This window comes from Rhinolophus sinicus, chromosome 15 (assembly GCF_057876585.1).
Source record: "Rhinolophus sinicus isolate RSI-liver-muscle chromosome 15, RSI-T2T, whole genome shotgun sequence".
Taxonomy (NCBI): Eukaryota; Metazoa; Chordata; class Mammalia; order Chiroptera; family Rhinolophidae; genus Rhinolophus; species Rhinolophus sinicus.
This window is the reverse complement of record NC_142515.1, coordinates 40,169,765-40,185,734: the sequence shown is the minus strand read 5'-3', so window position 1 is coordinate 40,185,734 and position 15,970 is coordinate 40,169,765. Positions and strand designations below refer to the sequence as shown.

General features: G+C 37.9%; 1 protein-coding gene across 1 annotated transcript in view; it reads left to right on the top strand.

The window, feature by feature from the left end:
- Window positions 1-15,970, top strand: part of CCDC6 (coiled-coil domain containing 6) — a 109,142-nt gene that overhangs the window by 46,620 nt on the left and 46,552 nt on the right. The window contains exon 2 of the mRNA XM_019731822.3: window positions 3,891-4,040. Within this exon, the coding sequence (XP_019587381.2) occupies window positions 3,891-4,040 (150 nt within the window). The remainder of the gene's footprint in view (window positions 1-3,890; window positions 4,041-15,970) is intronic.

Sequence of the window (15,970 nt, the reverse complement as noted above, 5' to 3'; positions counted from 1 at the left end):
TTCTGTGATGCTTTTCTGATAATTAAGTTCATCCATGGTCGTCAGTGCACCTTATCTGATCTTTTAAAACAATGTTCTCTGAGGCTATAATTGGCTACAGCATCTTGTCTTTTGTCCTCATTTATGTGTTAATTCCTAAAATGATCTGTGGCCAATTGGAAAAAGGGTGAACTAGGGTTTTATGTTTTGGGGATGTGGAATTTTGTTCTCCAGATGGATGGGTTTTCTGGGGTTGTTCAGGGGATGTTGTGGGAGGCAGAATAAGAGCCCCCAATGAGAACTAAGAAGTAGCAAAAACTTAGCTAATGGAGGCCTTTAATAAAATGTTAGGCCTGTTAACCCGTTAAGTGGGATAGGCTTTAACCAGCTTCTGCAGAACAGTTCCTCATGCTATTCATGGTACCTGAGAGTTGTGTTTCCTATTAGTGGGCTTTGCCTAGAATTCGGTTGCTATTCCAAAGTGGTGAATAATTTTGTTTGCTACGGCCTCTGCATCTCCCGACAGGTGACACATCCCTTACTTTGGAAGGTACTTATAGCGCATATCTAGCCGAGCTCTCTTCAACATCTCCCTGTCCCCATCTTTTTAAAATGTGCTACTTTCTCTGGTGTTAAGAACAAAAGTTTAACCAAGTACATTTAAATATCTAATAGGCTTTATTGAATGATTGATGGATTGGGCAGCACCCATCTAGTAAATAGAAAGCTGTTCCCAGGAGTTGTGTGAAATGGAAGGTTTTTATAGGCAGAAAGAGGGTAGGACAAGGAAGTTAAAAGAGTGGATTATTTCCGGCATGGTTACCTTACTGGAGGCAGGGGGTTTTATCAGGCAGATTACTTCACTAGCCCTGACCAGGAAAATCAAGACTTACAGGGTTAAAATTACTTTCCTGGGAGAGGCTGAGACTGCAGTTAGGTTAGGAATTAAGTCTTGGTGGGGCTTATGACAAATGGCTCCATTTTGAGTCTGTTTTCTTTTTAACACTGGAAAAGACTGCAAAGGAAACCAAGTGTTCTGTGAAATATTGACCCTGCTAATTATCAGAGTTCTTTTTCTTAATTGAGATATAATTCGTATACCATAAAATTCACCCTTTTCAAGTATACAGCTCAGTGGTTTTTAGTTATAATCACAAGGTTGTATAAATTTAGCATCTAATTCCAGAAATTTTCATCATCCCAAGAAGAAACTCTACTCATCAGCATTCATTCCTCAGTCCCCACCCCTAACAGCCACTAATCTACTTCTTCTCTAATGTTCTTTTTTATATTATACTGAAATCTGTTGTCCTTGTAACTTAATGATTAGATGAAATGGGGGTTGGGCTGGGTAGAAGTTACATGAACAAACTCCTTGGGCCTAGCCTCTTATTGTCAACTTCTCACTTCTAGGCCCCAGTGCAAAGGGAAGGTGATGTGGTGAGCCTGTGAGTCTGGTTCTCTTTTATTGCTTGTGATTAAATTTACCAGTCTAAAACAGTGAATGTCTGGTAGCTTGCAGGAAGTTGAGTCTGACTTGATAATGAAATTAATTCATGGCACACACCCTTTTGGATTCTAAGTGCAGAGTTGCCATCAAAAGCATCACAGTTCTTGGCTACCTTTTTTTGTTCTGTAACTTTTAGAATAATCAGAATTTAAATCATACAGGACTTTGTCCGTCAAAACCAGAAAAGCAGGTAGCTTGAACATATTGCGGGCTTGGTTGTATGTGTCAAATATGCTTTCAGTAAGTCCTTTGGATTTCTGCCCATTACTCTAGTATGAGATCTTGAAGTAAGTGAATTTTGAAGACGAGTGGGGATTAATTTAAAGGGGGAGGCACAGCACCAATCCTCAGCAGTTTGCCTTGACCATAGCGGAAAGCGTTAGACCTCGAGAAGTGCTAACAAAATACACAGTGTGTAAGGGAACCACTGGGGAGCTAGGGGACTGCTCACTGGATGCTCTTTGCTGGTCATAAAAATTTATTAGCTGTGATGTGTTCTTAATTGCTCAGCTCTCCTGGCCTGTTCCAAATGGTTTCTTAAAGAACCGGAGTGCTGGACCTAGTCCCAAAGTTTCCACTTTTTCTGTAGCTGTGTTTTTCTGTCTAAGTACTACATGTGGCTCTCTTTTGTAGAATTGTTTGGCAAGCAGTTCCAGGGACTGGCGTACTTCCTCTAGGCCACTGAGATGGAGAGAAGGGAGGATGGACACCCCCAACCCCCAGCCCAGAAGTCATACCTACTAGGGTGTAGGTGTTGGGGAAGCTAGTGTACAGAAATCTAAACTACCTGAGTTGGGAGTGGTTGGCAGATCTTTTACAATCAAAGGTGGTAATTGCTTAATGCAGGTGCCCTTTTGTCTCCTGCCCTCTGGCTCTCTTGTATTATTATAAGTGACAGGTGCCTGGGGCTTGGAATTGATGTAGCTCTCCCGCCCTTGACTTGGCAGATGACATAGGAATGCATTATTCGAGATTAATGCATCAAAATGTTGTGGTTTAAAAAGTGCTTTGAATAGAGTTGAGTCCATTTGAAACAAGTACTTTCTGAAAAGATTAATTTCCTTCAAGGATGGTTGGTTTTTCTGTTTATTCTGTTAATATATAGTTAGGGGGAGGGACCTACAGAAGAATATTTTCATCTGCATTGAATTATGCCTGATCCCCTTTTGATCTGTTTTTAAAATTCAGTAATGCCTGTCCTTGCCCTCACCTCCAAAAAATTCCCAGTAGGGAAATAAATAAAATTAAAAACTCCTTTCACCCACCCTTACTCTTCACCCCCTGGATTCCTGCTACTGTGCCATAACTACTTTTTAGCCATTTGGTTTATTTCCTTCCAGTAACTACTCAATGAACATGTAAATGAATTCATGTAGTGCTTTTATAATGACGAACCCAAACCTTTTCTAGTGCAGAAGTGGGTCTTTTGCACTAGACGTGACATGATATTACTTTTTTAAGTGAGTTGAATTTCTCTGCTCCAGTAAAAAAAGGTTGCCTAGGCATTTTAATTACAGTAAGTCCTCATTTAACATTGTGGATACCGTGTTTCCCCAAAAATAAAACCTAGATGGACCATCAGCTTTAATGCGTCTTTTGGAGCAAAAATTAATATAAGACCAGATCTTATATAAGACCCGATATATTATATTATACCCAATCTGATATAAGACCTGATATTATATTACATTATATCAATCATATCATATCATATCATATCCTATCATATCCAGTCTTATAGTAAAATAAGACCAGGTCTTATATTAATTTTTGCTCCAAAAGACGCATTAGAGCTGATGGTCCGGCTAGGTCTTCTTTTCGGAGAAACATGGTAGGTTCTTGGAACTGCAGCCAAATAACATAATGAAACCAGTTTCACCACAGGCTAGTTGATGTAAACAAGAGTTACATTCCTACAGCATCTCATCAACATAAAACGATATTGAACAAAATGATGTTATGTGAGGACGTGCTCTATAAACTTTGAGGTGTGGTGACTTTTGCAGAGAGTTAGGAATTGATGCACCTACCCCAGAATTGGACTTACCTGCCATATAATGAGGAGCTTTCTGTATTCTGGTGATTGACTTGGGATTGCTTCTAAAAACTGTAAAACAATCTTTGTTAATTTCTTTGAACTATCCCTTTAAGAAAATGGACCATACATAGTGCAGGGAGGCCCTTTGGAGTAATACTAGGACTGGCTTTCATGGTTGCTGCTAAGTTCCACCTCTGTTTTGTGCTTCTTGGGGTGTGTTGGTTCAAGTTAAAAATAGAACTCTAATTAAAATGGGTGTTCTCTCTGGAAATAAGAACTATATTTCAATTAGTAAATTTCCTGTTTCCTTAACACGTGTTTTTTTGTTTGTTTGTTTGTTCCCTTTTAATTTTTTTTTAACAGCAAGCCAGGGCTGAGCAGGAAGAAGAATTCATCAGTAATACTTTATTCAAGAAAATTCAGGCTTTGCAGAAGGAGAAAGAAACCCTTGCTGTAAATTACGAGAAGGAAGAAGAGTTCCTCACTAATGAGCTCTCCAGAAAATTGATGCAGGTAAATTATCTTTTCTCCCCTCTCATCTTCCCTGCCTGTTTTCCTCTCTAGGAAAAAAATGACTTTGGTAGAGAACTTTGCTCAAAACATTTGCTGATGAGGTTGTAGCTAATGTTCTTTGGAGATTAAAAATACCGTGTAAAGATGGCAGCAGTGTGATACTCAAGACTGTTGGTTCCGTAGCTCATCTGCTTAGGTAAGGTAAGATAGTTTATACCCTGAGCGTTTCAAGAAATTGCTGATGAGCTTGAGGCCGCAGCATGGGAGTAAATGGTATATGTAGTATTTTGGAAATACAGGATTAACACCAAATATGAGATTTCTTTCTCCTTTTATGTTGAATTTGTAATGAATATGTAAACATTTTTGGCAGCCAGAAGTGGGTCCTTTGCACTAAAATAGGAGGATAAAAAGTGAAATATGTACGTTTTGTGTTGGGGGGGTGGGCATAAAAGATATCTGTGATCTGTGGTTAAAATCGTATACAATCATATTCAAGTGGGTAAGTAATATGTTACTGAACAATACCAAAGAACTATTCAAACTTAACATTAATCACTAATCGTACATAGAAGACACCACACAAAACATATCGGAAGGTTTGATTATTCTAGTTCAAAGACTCTTCCCCCTCTTTTTTTTGTTTTCCTCAGAGCTTATCTGTAAAGTACAAAAGTAAAATTTGTTTAGGACAAACGTTTTGTGGGTTACTTAGCATGAACTTAAGAATACGTAGGATATTGTGTTTTCGTCATCTAACACAGCTTGTCAGAGTGATGACCAGGTATTAAATTCTCCCCGGAGGACCGCTGGTACCATTTTGTCAGATGGCTGTGAGAGGTGGAAACACCCCCTCTACTTCCTCTTCACTGGCATCACTAAAAATTCCATTAATTTGGTTCACATACGTAATTCAGTGAGGTTATAATAAAAGGATATTCGAGGCTTTTGAAAATCTTCCTAAATTCTTACCATCAATCAAAATGGTCTTCTAACAGAAGACCAGAGCTTTTGTATAGAAACTTTAGTGGTAAGACCAGAGAGACAGTGGTCCTGGCAACTGTTACTCCATCTTTGTTTTATTCTCATTTTTCTACCTGATTACTGAATAAAGACACCATTACAGTCTTGCCCCAAATTTGATTTATATGGCAGCTGTTGAAATGTGAAGAAGAGAGGTACCCAGGCATTAGTGTCTAGCAAAGATTTATGGAGGAATTTCTGTGTAGACACTTTTTGTTTATTCATGTGCATTGAGTTTGAGAAAAAACGAGGGAGGTTGGTTTGGCCTTTGACTGTATCTCACCTTGGCAGCATGAGACAACTTACTCTTTATGTTGCTTCTATTAGGTTGGTGCAAAAGTAATGGCAGTTTTTGCAGTTATATTTAACCTTTTAAACCGCAGTTACCTTTGCACCAACTTAATAGAACTAAAGGGATGAAAGTATGGTTTGTTCTGAGTTTACTGTGTAATCAGGTGCCCTCATATTTAACACTGCAGGAAACCTTTTTTGTTTTCAACTTGCATGGTTGTTAGTAGTTGGAGTCTTTGACCAAAGTACAGTATAAAGCAATGAAAACCCAGCCAGGTGATGCCCCTTTGCTCTGTAAGGACTCATCTTCATCATGAGTGCTTCTGCAGTGTGTAGTTTATAGTCAGCTTCTCATTCACTTATCATCACAACCCACCTGCTTTCAAAGGACATTGAGTAGCATACTAAATAGGAGCAAAAATATGAGAGCCATGTGCAGCAGAAGAGGAAGATAGTTGTATGAGGTTGGTGCACAAGTAATTGCAGTTTTTGCAATTTTTTTTTTAACCTTTTAAACTGCAGTGACTTTTGCACCAACCTTATAGTAATGCACTTGGCGTAAGAGAGTATAAATTTAAAATTTAAGCTCTGAGCATGCTATAAATACAGCTACAACCAGGAGAAATATAGTGGTTTTCTTTCATACCTCTTAAAATAATCGTTTTATTTGGTCAGGATAAAAAAAAATTTCGTGTATTAAAAAATTAAATTTTTGAGGGGCATTGGATCTTTCTAAAGAGACTGAATAATATGTAAATTGCACAACACAGTCAACTATTTTCGTTGGAAGTAGTATATACTGTGTAGCACTAGTCTTCATGTGACCATGACCTGTGTTTGCCCTCCTCAAAACAAAGGGTATGGTACAAAGGTGTGATTCTACTGTTCGGAGAGCTCTAGGTGAGTCTGTAACTCGTCAGTGATCTAACTTGTAGAATCTGGACAATTGAACGGTCAGCATGTCTCTGAAATAATCTCTCATGAATCCTAGCTTGGTTCTTAGGAGATGTGTGTGTGTGTGTGTGTGTGTGTGTGTGTGTGTGTGTGTGTACACATATATATCCATATATGTATATATGTATGTATATATGTACGTATATGTATATGTATATGTGTATATATAGTAGTAGGGTATACAGAAGATTTGCCATTTTTGAATGTATAATACAGTGGCATTAAATACAGTCACATTGTTGTACAACCATCACACTAACCATCCCCAGAACTTTTTCAAACACTGTGCCCATTAAACAATAACTCCTCATTTCCCGCTCCTGGTTCTTCGGCTTTTGAAAGGGGACGGTGGCAGGAAGTTTGGGTTGAGGTCTCTGGCAAGTCCTAGAGCTATGTTGTTTCATGGCATAATAGATGAGCTCTTACTTTAGACATCAGGTATCACTACATGCCATTTTGTGGAAATAACCAAGAAGCCCTCTTCAATTGTTGGCCTGTTGAAGAGGTCTCAGATTGCTGCAGGGAAGAAGGTCTGTGGGCCTACGTTAGCCATCCTCCAGGATTCCCGTACACATTCCCTTAAGGGTTTCAACCAGTCCTTTGTTAAAGGCTCACATTTTCTGCCACCCAGTGTGGAAGAACTGCTCTCCATCTGGAAGATTTTTAGAGTAATTGGTACCAATAGACTTTTCCAACTGTGTAATTACTTTAATATGGCTCTCTAGGATGTTTGCTTCTGGATAGGATTTTGTTATGAAAAGCCTGCTAAGAGAAACTGTACTGCAGGTGTTACCGATAGACAAATGAGTGAATTGACCTGTTCACCATCAAAGTGTTGAGCATTTTTCACCCAAAGGCCACAGAGAGGCTATTTATAGAACAATTTTGGTTTTGTCATTATGCTTTGGCTAATGTCTCTCATAGTGATTGGACATTGCTTTTATGTGCATTTCAAAGGAATTCTTTGAGCCTGAGAACAAAATGAGATTTTTGTTATGGAGACACTTCCCTTCCCATCTGCTATGGCTGAGCTGGTATCTAATACCTTTAAAAACTGAATCAAGTTACTTTAAGTATAGGTGAGGAAATCCCTTTGCCTTTTTAAGAAGGTCAAGTTTGGGAGATAGCTTAAACACCTCCATATATGGTAGTGCTCATGTAAACACACACACACATCACACAAAAAGAACATACAACTTTTCTCCCTTTTGTTTATATCCAAAAGACACAAAATTATATCTTCATTATATGAAAACTCTTACCTGAAAAAATCTGTTATCTTTCTGAGCGCAGACTGTGGGATTGATTACATGACTAGTGAGAAATTGTCCAATGAAGAACCTTCTTGTACTTTTGTAAGTTTAGTACAAGCCTACATCAGAACTTAATTCTTACCCGCAGTGCATTAAAGAGAGCTTGTACCGTGTTTCCCTTACGTTATATAAGACCGGGTCTTACATTACAGTAAAATAAGACCGGGTCTGATATTAATTTTTGCTCCAAAAGACGCATTCGAGCTGATTGTCCAGCTAGGTCTTATTTTTGGGGAAACACATGGTAGTTTAATCGTAATTTGTAATTAAAATTTACAAGAAATGGTTTGTGAGCAAACTCTGTCAGAATTTGATATATAACATGTACATTAAATAAAAAGTAATGCAGTATGGTGAATATAGAAAACATTATTGTATAATAGTCATCCAATTTGCTAAGAGACTAAATCTTACTTATTCCCACCACAAAAAGAAATTGTAATTATGCACTAGAGATGCTATCACTATAATGACAATCCTATTACAATATATAAATGTATCAAATCAAGATGTTGTACACCTTAAATTTACAGTGTTTATATGTCATTATATATATATATATATATATATATATATATTTTTTTTTTTTTTTTAATTTATTTTTTTAAGTCTAAAAAGCTGTTCTCCAAATGTTAGCTGTAAGTATACTTGCATGCTGAGCTTACAGGTTAGGTTAATTTTCTTGTGCCTCTTTCCTTCTAATTTTGAAAAAGCAACCGGAATTACTTTTGTAATTAGAAAATATGGTAGTTCTCCCTGATCCATGGGGAATATGTTCCAAGACTCCCAGTAGATGCCTGAAACTGCAGGCAGTACTGAACCTTACATATACTATGCTTTTTCCTATACATACCTACATACCTTTTCACTTAAAGGAAGCACTTTATGGCTTCTCTTTGGCATGCACCAATTGCCAGCATCATGACTCTTGCGTTTTGGGGCCAGTTATTAAGTAAAGGGTTACTTGAACACAAGAACTGCAGTACAGCGATAGACAGTTTGATAATCAAGATGACTACTAAGTGACTAATGGGTAGGTAGTGTATACAGCATGTATCCACTGGACAAAGAAATGATTTCTGTGCCAGGCTGGACAGGGCAGGATGGTGCAAGATTTCATCACACTACTCAGAAAAATGCACAACTTAAAACTTGCGAATTGTTTATTTCTGGAATTTTCCATTTAATATTTTTGGACCACAGTTGACCGCAGGTAACTGAAACTATGGAAAGCAAAACCACAGGTCAGGGGGGAACTACTGTATCTTACTTCCTAAAGAGGAAATTTCAACTTTCTGATGCTTGTTTTATACCTACTTTTTAACTCCTCTTTCTGTGTCACTACCTTTGAGAGCTCAGAGTCCTGCTGTATCTGTTTGTCATGGACAGCAATACACTGAAGCTCCCTGCAGAGCAGGCTCATTTGCAGGCGATAGAGGATTCTGGACTGCCCAAATCATTAATAACTAGTATACTCAGAATTCCCTAGTGACTGGATTAACTGTCTTGTCATTCTTGATATTCATTTCACTGACTTAAAACCTTTTTTTTTTCCATTTTTTATTCTTCCTAATTCCCCTGGCTAACTGTTAGCCACCAATCACCAATGCCAACTAGAACACCTGTCATTACTGAGATAGATAATGGTTTTAGCAGTTGTGGATTTTCTCACTTGCCTTTCTGTAAACCTGATGCAATAAGTTCACTTCTTGCTCTTTGGGAAATCCTGTTCAATTGTTGCCTACACTCTTCTCAACCAAAACCACTGCCAAAAGTTAATACTTTTTTTCTGTTTTTAAAGTCCTGGAACAGACTTGAGATAAGATTACTGGGTATTACATATATTTCTGATTCTTTTCAGTGTAATCCAGCTTTTAAATTTCAGACCTTAAGATAACAAATAGGTTTGCAGTATTCTAATTTTGGTTCACATTTGAAATTGGGTCTGGTCCTCAGAAAATAATGCCACAATACCTATAATAGAAATTATTATGCTCATATTCTTATGGAGGGGCACATTCTTACCGATTATTAAAAGTACTTAAGAATAAAAGTTTTCCAGATCTCTTATTAAGTGGCATGGATTTATTTTTTATTATTAAAGCTTGGTCCCTGAGGTTAGAATGCCTCCTGGAATTAAAGTAGTTCAAGTTTCCTAGCATCTATGGAAAGATGATAGATATATAGAGGAAAGAAAGGAAGTTGTGGGCAAAAACACTGCTGAAGCTGCCACTACCGCATGATTTATACTGAGCAGTTCAGAAGGAGATCATACAACAGCGTTATTCTTTCATCTCTGTCAGCACAGGAACAAAACTGGGAGGAATAATTTCAACAAGTCCCACATCTACCTGTTCATCTAGACAAAGGCTTATCACTTAATTTGCCTTCTCCCTCTCCTCACTTCAATTCTAGAGAAGCAGTTTCCCTTCCAGTATCATCTTAATAGATTTGGTTTGCTGGAGCGTGCACATCCCTAACCCCAGAAAGGCTGTGTCTCCGGGTCGCAGGCATGTCTGCAGGTATCAGAAGTGAGCGCAAACTTCCAGTACCCTTCTCAAGCGTGTCCACCAGAATCTGAGGCTGCCTTTTTTCCCCTCCGAGTTACCCAGGTCATTAAGATGGCACTGAAGTGATTTTGTTTGTGCAGGCAGTAAAATCACGTCACGGAGATAAATATGTACGTTACTCTGTTAATTTCAAGGGCACCTGGACTAAGACTGCCATTGCATCCATTCAGATGAAAACTTGGTTCTCCCCATGGCCAGGGAGAAGAGACCTTGAAATATGTACTTCATTAAGGTGGCTACATCAGCGGCCCTCTTGGCTTTTAGTTTTTCAGGGCTGCAGTTGGGACTGAGAGAGAGAGAGAGAGATTGAATGGCGTTTTTCATTTCAAATTGTCTGACCCTAGGCTTTGTCTGTTCCTTGCTTCTTTTCATGGAGCAAGGGGCTTATATACTGTATTTGTGATACATCTGCAAGGAGCTCCCAGGATGTTTTTAATGCATTTTAAATGCTGCAACCACTAGAGGCCAAATTATAAACCAGAATTTTCCTGTTAGCAGGCCAGAAATCTCTCAGTCCAACATTAATTTGTATTATGATTAGAAAATACAATAATGTTGATGCAGTTCTTTAGTCTGAAGGAATCATTGAGTTTCTTTCAAAGTGTGTGTATGTGTGTTGACATTGTGGTTAGATTTGATGTACCAGCAGACTCCCCAAAATGGAAGGGCAACAGCAAGGGCTTAGAAGCTTCCCGTGCTGACTTTTGACAAAATGTGAGAAAATGCAGGTAGAGAGACATTAACAGTAAACGGGAAATGAAAGTAAAAATAATCAGATGAAGCTGGGGTGAGAGGTTGAGTTATTCACCAGCGTAACGGTGAGCATTTTATTTCTAGTTGAAAAGATGAATCTTGGTTATTGAAGGGTACTTCCAATGCAATCCTTAGAAATGCATTTCAAATGCTTGTAAAACTTTGCAGTTACAGATGTTACAATGTTTTGTATTTTGGGAGTAGGTGCTTTTTTATTTTTATTTTCAAAATGTGAACTACGCTCAGCTCAGTGAGTATGTACCTTAAAATACAGAGTTATATCCTGCTGTTGTCTTCACCTTCCTCTTTTCTCTTTATTTGTAAACTAGATAAGAAAGATGAGGCTTTTAATTTTAATTTACAATAATAGCTTAGAATGAGTTCTTTCTTGGGCTAAACATTCTCTGTGCCTCAGAAGAAGCTGTTAGTTTTTACAAAATGAATTTTCAGTGCAGTAGGCTGACTCCAGAGCCTAAAGGACTTCATCTTATTTGTGAAGCATCTTTTTCTAGTCTTCTTCCTAACCAGACTTCTTTCAAGATGTGAATACCTGAAGTAGCGTCATGCTATTGGAAGTTAGGAAACTCAACCACAGGCCTATATCTGAGTGGATGGAAAGCCTGATGATGTGCTTGAGCCATCTGCTCAGAAGTGAGGGCATGACCTCTGGTCCTTGGTAATGCTGACAAGGAAGTACATTGAAAAATTATGAATTTCCTGAATGGACCTCTTTCTCCCTTGTAGAACTTACTGTGTTTCCCCGAAAATAAGACCTAACCGGAAAATAAGCCCTAGCATGATTTTTCAGGATGACATCCCCTGAACATAAGCCTTAATGCATCTTTTGGAGCAAAAATTAATAAAAGACCCGGTCTTATTTTCGGGGAAACACAGTATATGTGCCTTCCTCTCTAGAAAATGACAGATTCGATAATTCAGACAAATCTCACAGAGGATGAATGAAAAGGTAAACAAAATACTTTTAAATTTTTTATTGAAAGCATTAAAGAACTAACAAGATAGTGAATAACTATTAGACTGAGATTTGGGAGAGCATGGGACCTGAGAGAAGACCCCAGCACCCAGGGTGGCTTTTGTCCTGAGAATATTTGCTATTCATTAAGAATCAGCTGAGAAACTTGAGTTGTCCTTTTGGTAGTTGTGTGGAGCTGGGGTTATAGAAGTCAAATCTGAGGTCTGACCAAAGGTGGAGACAATGATAAATCACCCCACTTCAAGCTGAAATCATAAAGAGCTAGACCTTCAGGATAAGAGCGTGCAAGCTTTGCATGCATCATATGGGTGATTCAGACTAGATGGTGCCTGGCAGAAGAGAATGCAGTTTTCTGCAGGAAGATACCTCCATCTTAGGCCACACGTTTTTTTCTACAATTAAAATTTAAGGTACATTGTCCAACACACAAGAAGAATCGGATAGATGGATATATGAGATTTCATGAATGGTAAACCAGTAGAAAGAACCCAACAGAAATGGACTTGACAGATACCTTAGATATTAGAATTATCAGACATGGACTACAAAGCAGCCGTGCTTACTACATAAAAAGATTTAAAAGTCGAACTTGAAACTTTGTTATGAAACTGGAAATGTCTCACAACTCTTCTTACAAACATTCAAAACGTAAGTTAATAACCTATGAACAATAAATGGCAATACATTTGAAATTTTAGGTGCAATGGACAATTTCTTAGAAAAGCATTCCTTTCTACACCTGAAGGAGGAAGAAATAGAAAACATCAGTTTTCTCACCATTAGAGAAATTGAGTCAGTGATCAGTAGCTTCCTAGAAAAAGAATTCCAGTCTCAAATGGTTTCACTAAGACTTATACCAAATGTTTAATGATGAAATAATTCCAATCTTCTGTAAACTATTAAGAAAAAGAAATGTGTGTGTGTGTGTGTGTGTGTGTGTGTGTGTGTACATATATATATATATATTTCAGAGGGATTTTATATATATATATATATATATTTATACATATTTATATATGGAGAGAGAGAGTGTGTGTGTTATACAGAAATATAAAATACAGAGTTATATCCTGCTTCTGTCTTCATGTATATATATGTATATATACCAGAGGGGATGCCAAAAAAATTTATACACATTTTGAGATGTTAACACTCTGGTTAACGTTGCTCAAGCAGTAGTTCGCTGTAATCAGAAGTGTCTGGATGCTGATGGTAACCACTTTGGGGCACCTCTTTAATTGCAGAAGTCAAACATGACTTGTAGTCATCTTTTGTTATTGGTATATATTGAGTATTACAATTTTCATACAGTTTTTTCCTTTCTTAAAATGTGTATACATGTTTTTGGTACCCTCTGCATATACACATGCATACACACACACACACACACACACACACAGAGTTGGACACTTTAGTTTGTAAACTCATTCTAGAAAAAGTGCCACATACGTCATTGCTGAATATCACTACAGTCACCTTCGAAGTACTCCCCTTGGGAAGCTATGTGCTGACACCAGCACCTACTCCACCCTTCAAAGCAATTTTGGAACGTTTTTTATGGAATGGCCATCAGAGCTGTCGTCGTATTACCCTTGATGTCCAGAATGTCATCAAAATGTCCTCCTTTCAGTACTTCCTTTATCTTTAGGTAAAGAAAGAAGTCACTGGGGGCCAGATCAGGTGAGTAGGGAGGCTGTTCCAATAATAGTTACTTATTTACTGGCTAAAAACTCCCTCATAGACAGTGCTGTGTAGGCTGGTTCATTGTCATGATGCAAGAGCCATGAATTGTTGGTGAAAAGTTCAGGTCGTGTAACTTTTTCATGCAGCCTTTTCAGCACTTCCAAATAGTAACTTAGTTAACTGTTTGCCCAGTTGGTACAAATTCATAATGAATAATCCCTCCAGTATCAAAAAATGTTAGCATCATTGGTGCAATAAGTTCACGAACTAATTGTCTGACCTCATACATATATATATTTATATATATACGCTTCCCAACTATTTTAAGGCTAACATAATGCTCAGACTTAACAAGTACAGTTCAAGAAAGGGAAATTATAGTGAAATATTAATCATGAGCAAAAATTTTAAATACAAGGAAAATGAATCCAACAATATATTAAAAGGATAATGCGTCATGACCATTAAAAGGATAATGCACTTACACAAGGAATTCAAGGTTAGTTTGACAATGGAAAATTTGTAAGTATAATTTGCCACATTCGTGGAATAAAAAAATGAAATCATGATCATAATGGATGAAAAGAACTTGATAAAATGTAACAATTCAAAAGATCATAGTGAACCAAAACTAGAACTTAAATGTATTATAATAGTGTCTACAAAAAGACTACCAAATATTGTGTTTAATTATGATAAGTTAATGACTTTCCTTATAAAATCAAGAACAAGACAAGGATGTCTGCTATATATACTTCTGTTCTTCATTGTTGTAGATTCCTAGCCAGTACAGAAAGGCACAAAAAAGAGAAAAGATACAAGGATTGAAAAAGGGGGATTAAGTTTGCCGCTTATTTATGGTTGGGTAATTGGAAAAATGTTAAAGAACTTACAGCTAAATAAAATTAAGAGTTTTATCCATAAAAATGTACGATGTATTTCTGTATATCAGCAACAACCAGTTAAATGTGAAAACTTGAAAGATAACATCAAAAACCACGAGAATGTAGTAAGTGCTACAGAAAAAAATGGAGTACTATAAATGGGGGCTGTTGAAATTTTAAATGAGTTACTCATTGAGGTAATATCAGAGCAAAATCTTGGAGAAGAGGAAGCTAGTTGTGGATTTCTGAGGGAAAAGCATTGGAGTCAGCGAGAACAAGAACTTACTAAGGCCTAGAGGTAGGATTGTGCCTGCCATCTAGGAGGAGCAGCAGAGAGGCCAGTGTAGTTGGAGTAGAGTCTCTGGGAGGGCTGGGGGGTGTAAGAGATGAGATTGGGAGGGGAGGGTTTAGGGTCTGGGGGTTTGAAGTCAGCATGCAGATCATGTGGAGCTTTTCCAGCCACGCTCAGGACTTCGCCTTTCACTCTGAGAAGGGAACCACTGGGAGGGCAGGGGGAGGGGGGATGTTGAGCAAAGTAGTGAATTGATCTTGCTTTGATTGCTATGTTGAGAAGAGATTATGGAGTAGGGGCCAACGTGGAAGCAAGGATATTCTATAATCCACATCGAGAGGTGGTGTGGATTGTTTCAGGATGGTAGTAGTGAAGATGGTAACCCTCGTTTCCAGGTGCATTTTAAAGGACTATCCTATGGGATTTGAGGGTGGATTAGAAGTGGGTGTGAGCAAGACAGAATCAAGGAAGACTTAGAGGTTTTGGTTTCAATGACTAGAAGGCTAGAGTTACATCATTGATGATGGGAAAGAGAGCAAGTGAAGTAGACTTGGAGTGAGAAGGTCAGAAGTTCAGGCAAGATGTCTAGACATCCAAATGGAGATAACAAATAACAAGCTGGACAGAGAGTCTCAACAGAGGAGCCTGGGTTAGAGATAGAAATTTGGCAGTGTTGTCATTAATTAATGCTTAGAGAAAAGAACCAAAGACAGATCATAGGAAGTCATGCAAAGAGAATGCAAGGACAAACCAGAGTGTGAGAAGATATTTGTAACATACATAACTGACACAAAACTACAAATCAGTAAGAAAAACAGACAACCCAGAAGAAAAAAAGGCAAGAGGCTTTAAACAGACTCTTCACACAAGCAGATAGCCAAATGGTCAGTAAACAAGTGAAAAAGTACACAACCCCATTAATAATCAGGAAAGGTGGGATAAAGCACAACAAGATAATACTGCAGAATTCTCATGCACCACTGTCAGAGAATGGAAATGGTTACAACCGTTTTGAAACCAATTTAGCATTACCTAGTGAAGATACTCATCGTGTATACCCAGCAGTTCCACTCCTGGATATATTTCATAATGACCCAAACACCCATCATCCATAGAATGGATAAATTGTGATACACTCATCCGATTGGATACTACAAAGCAATAAAAATACAA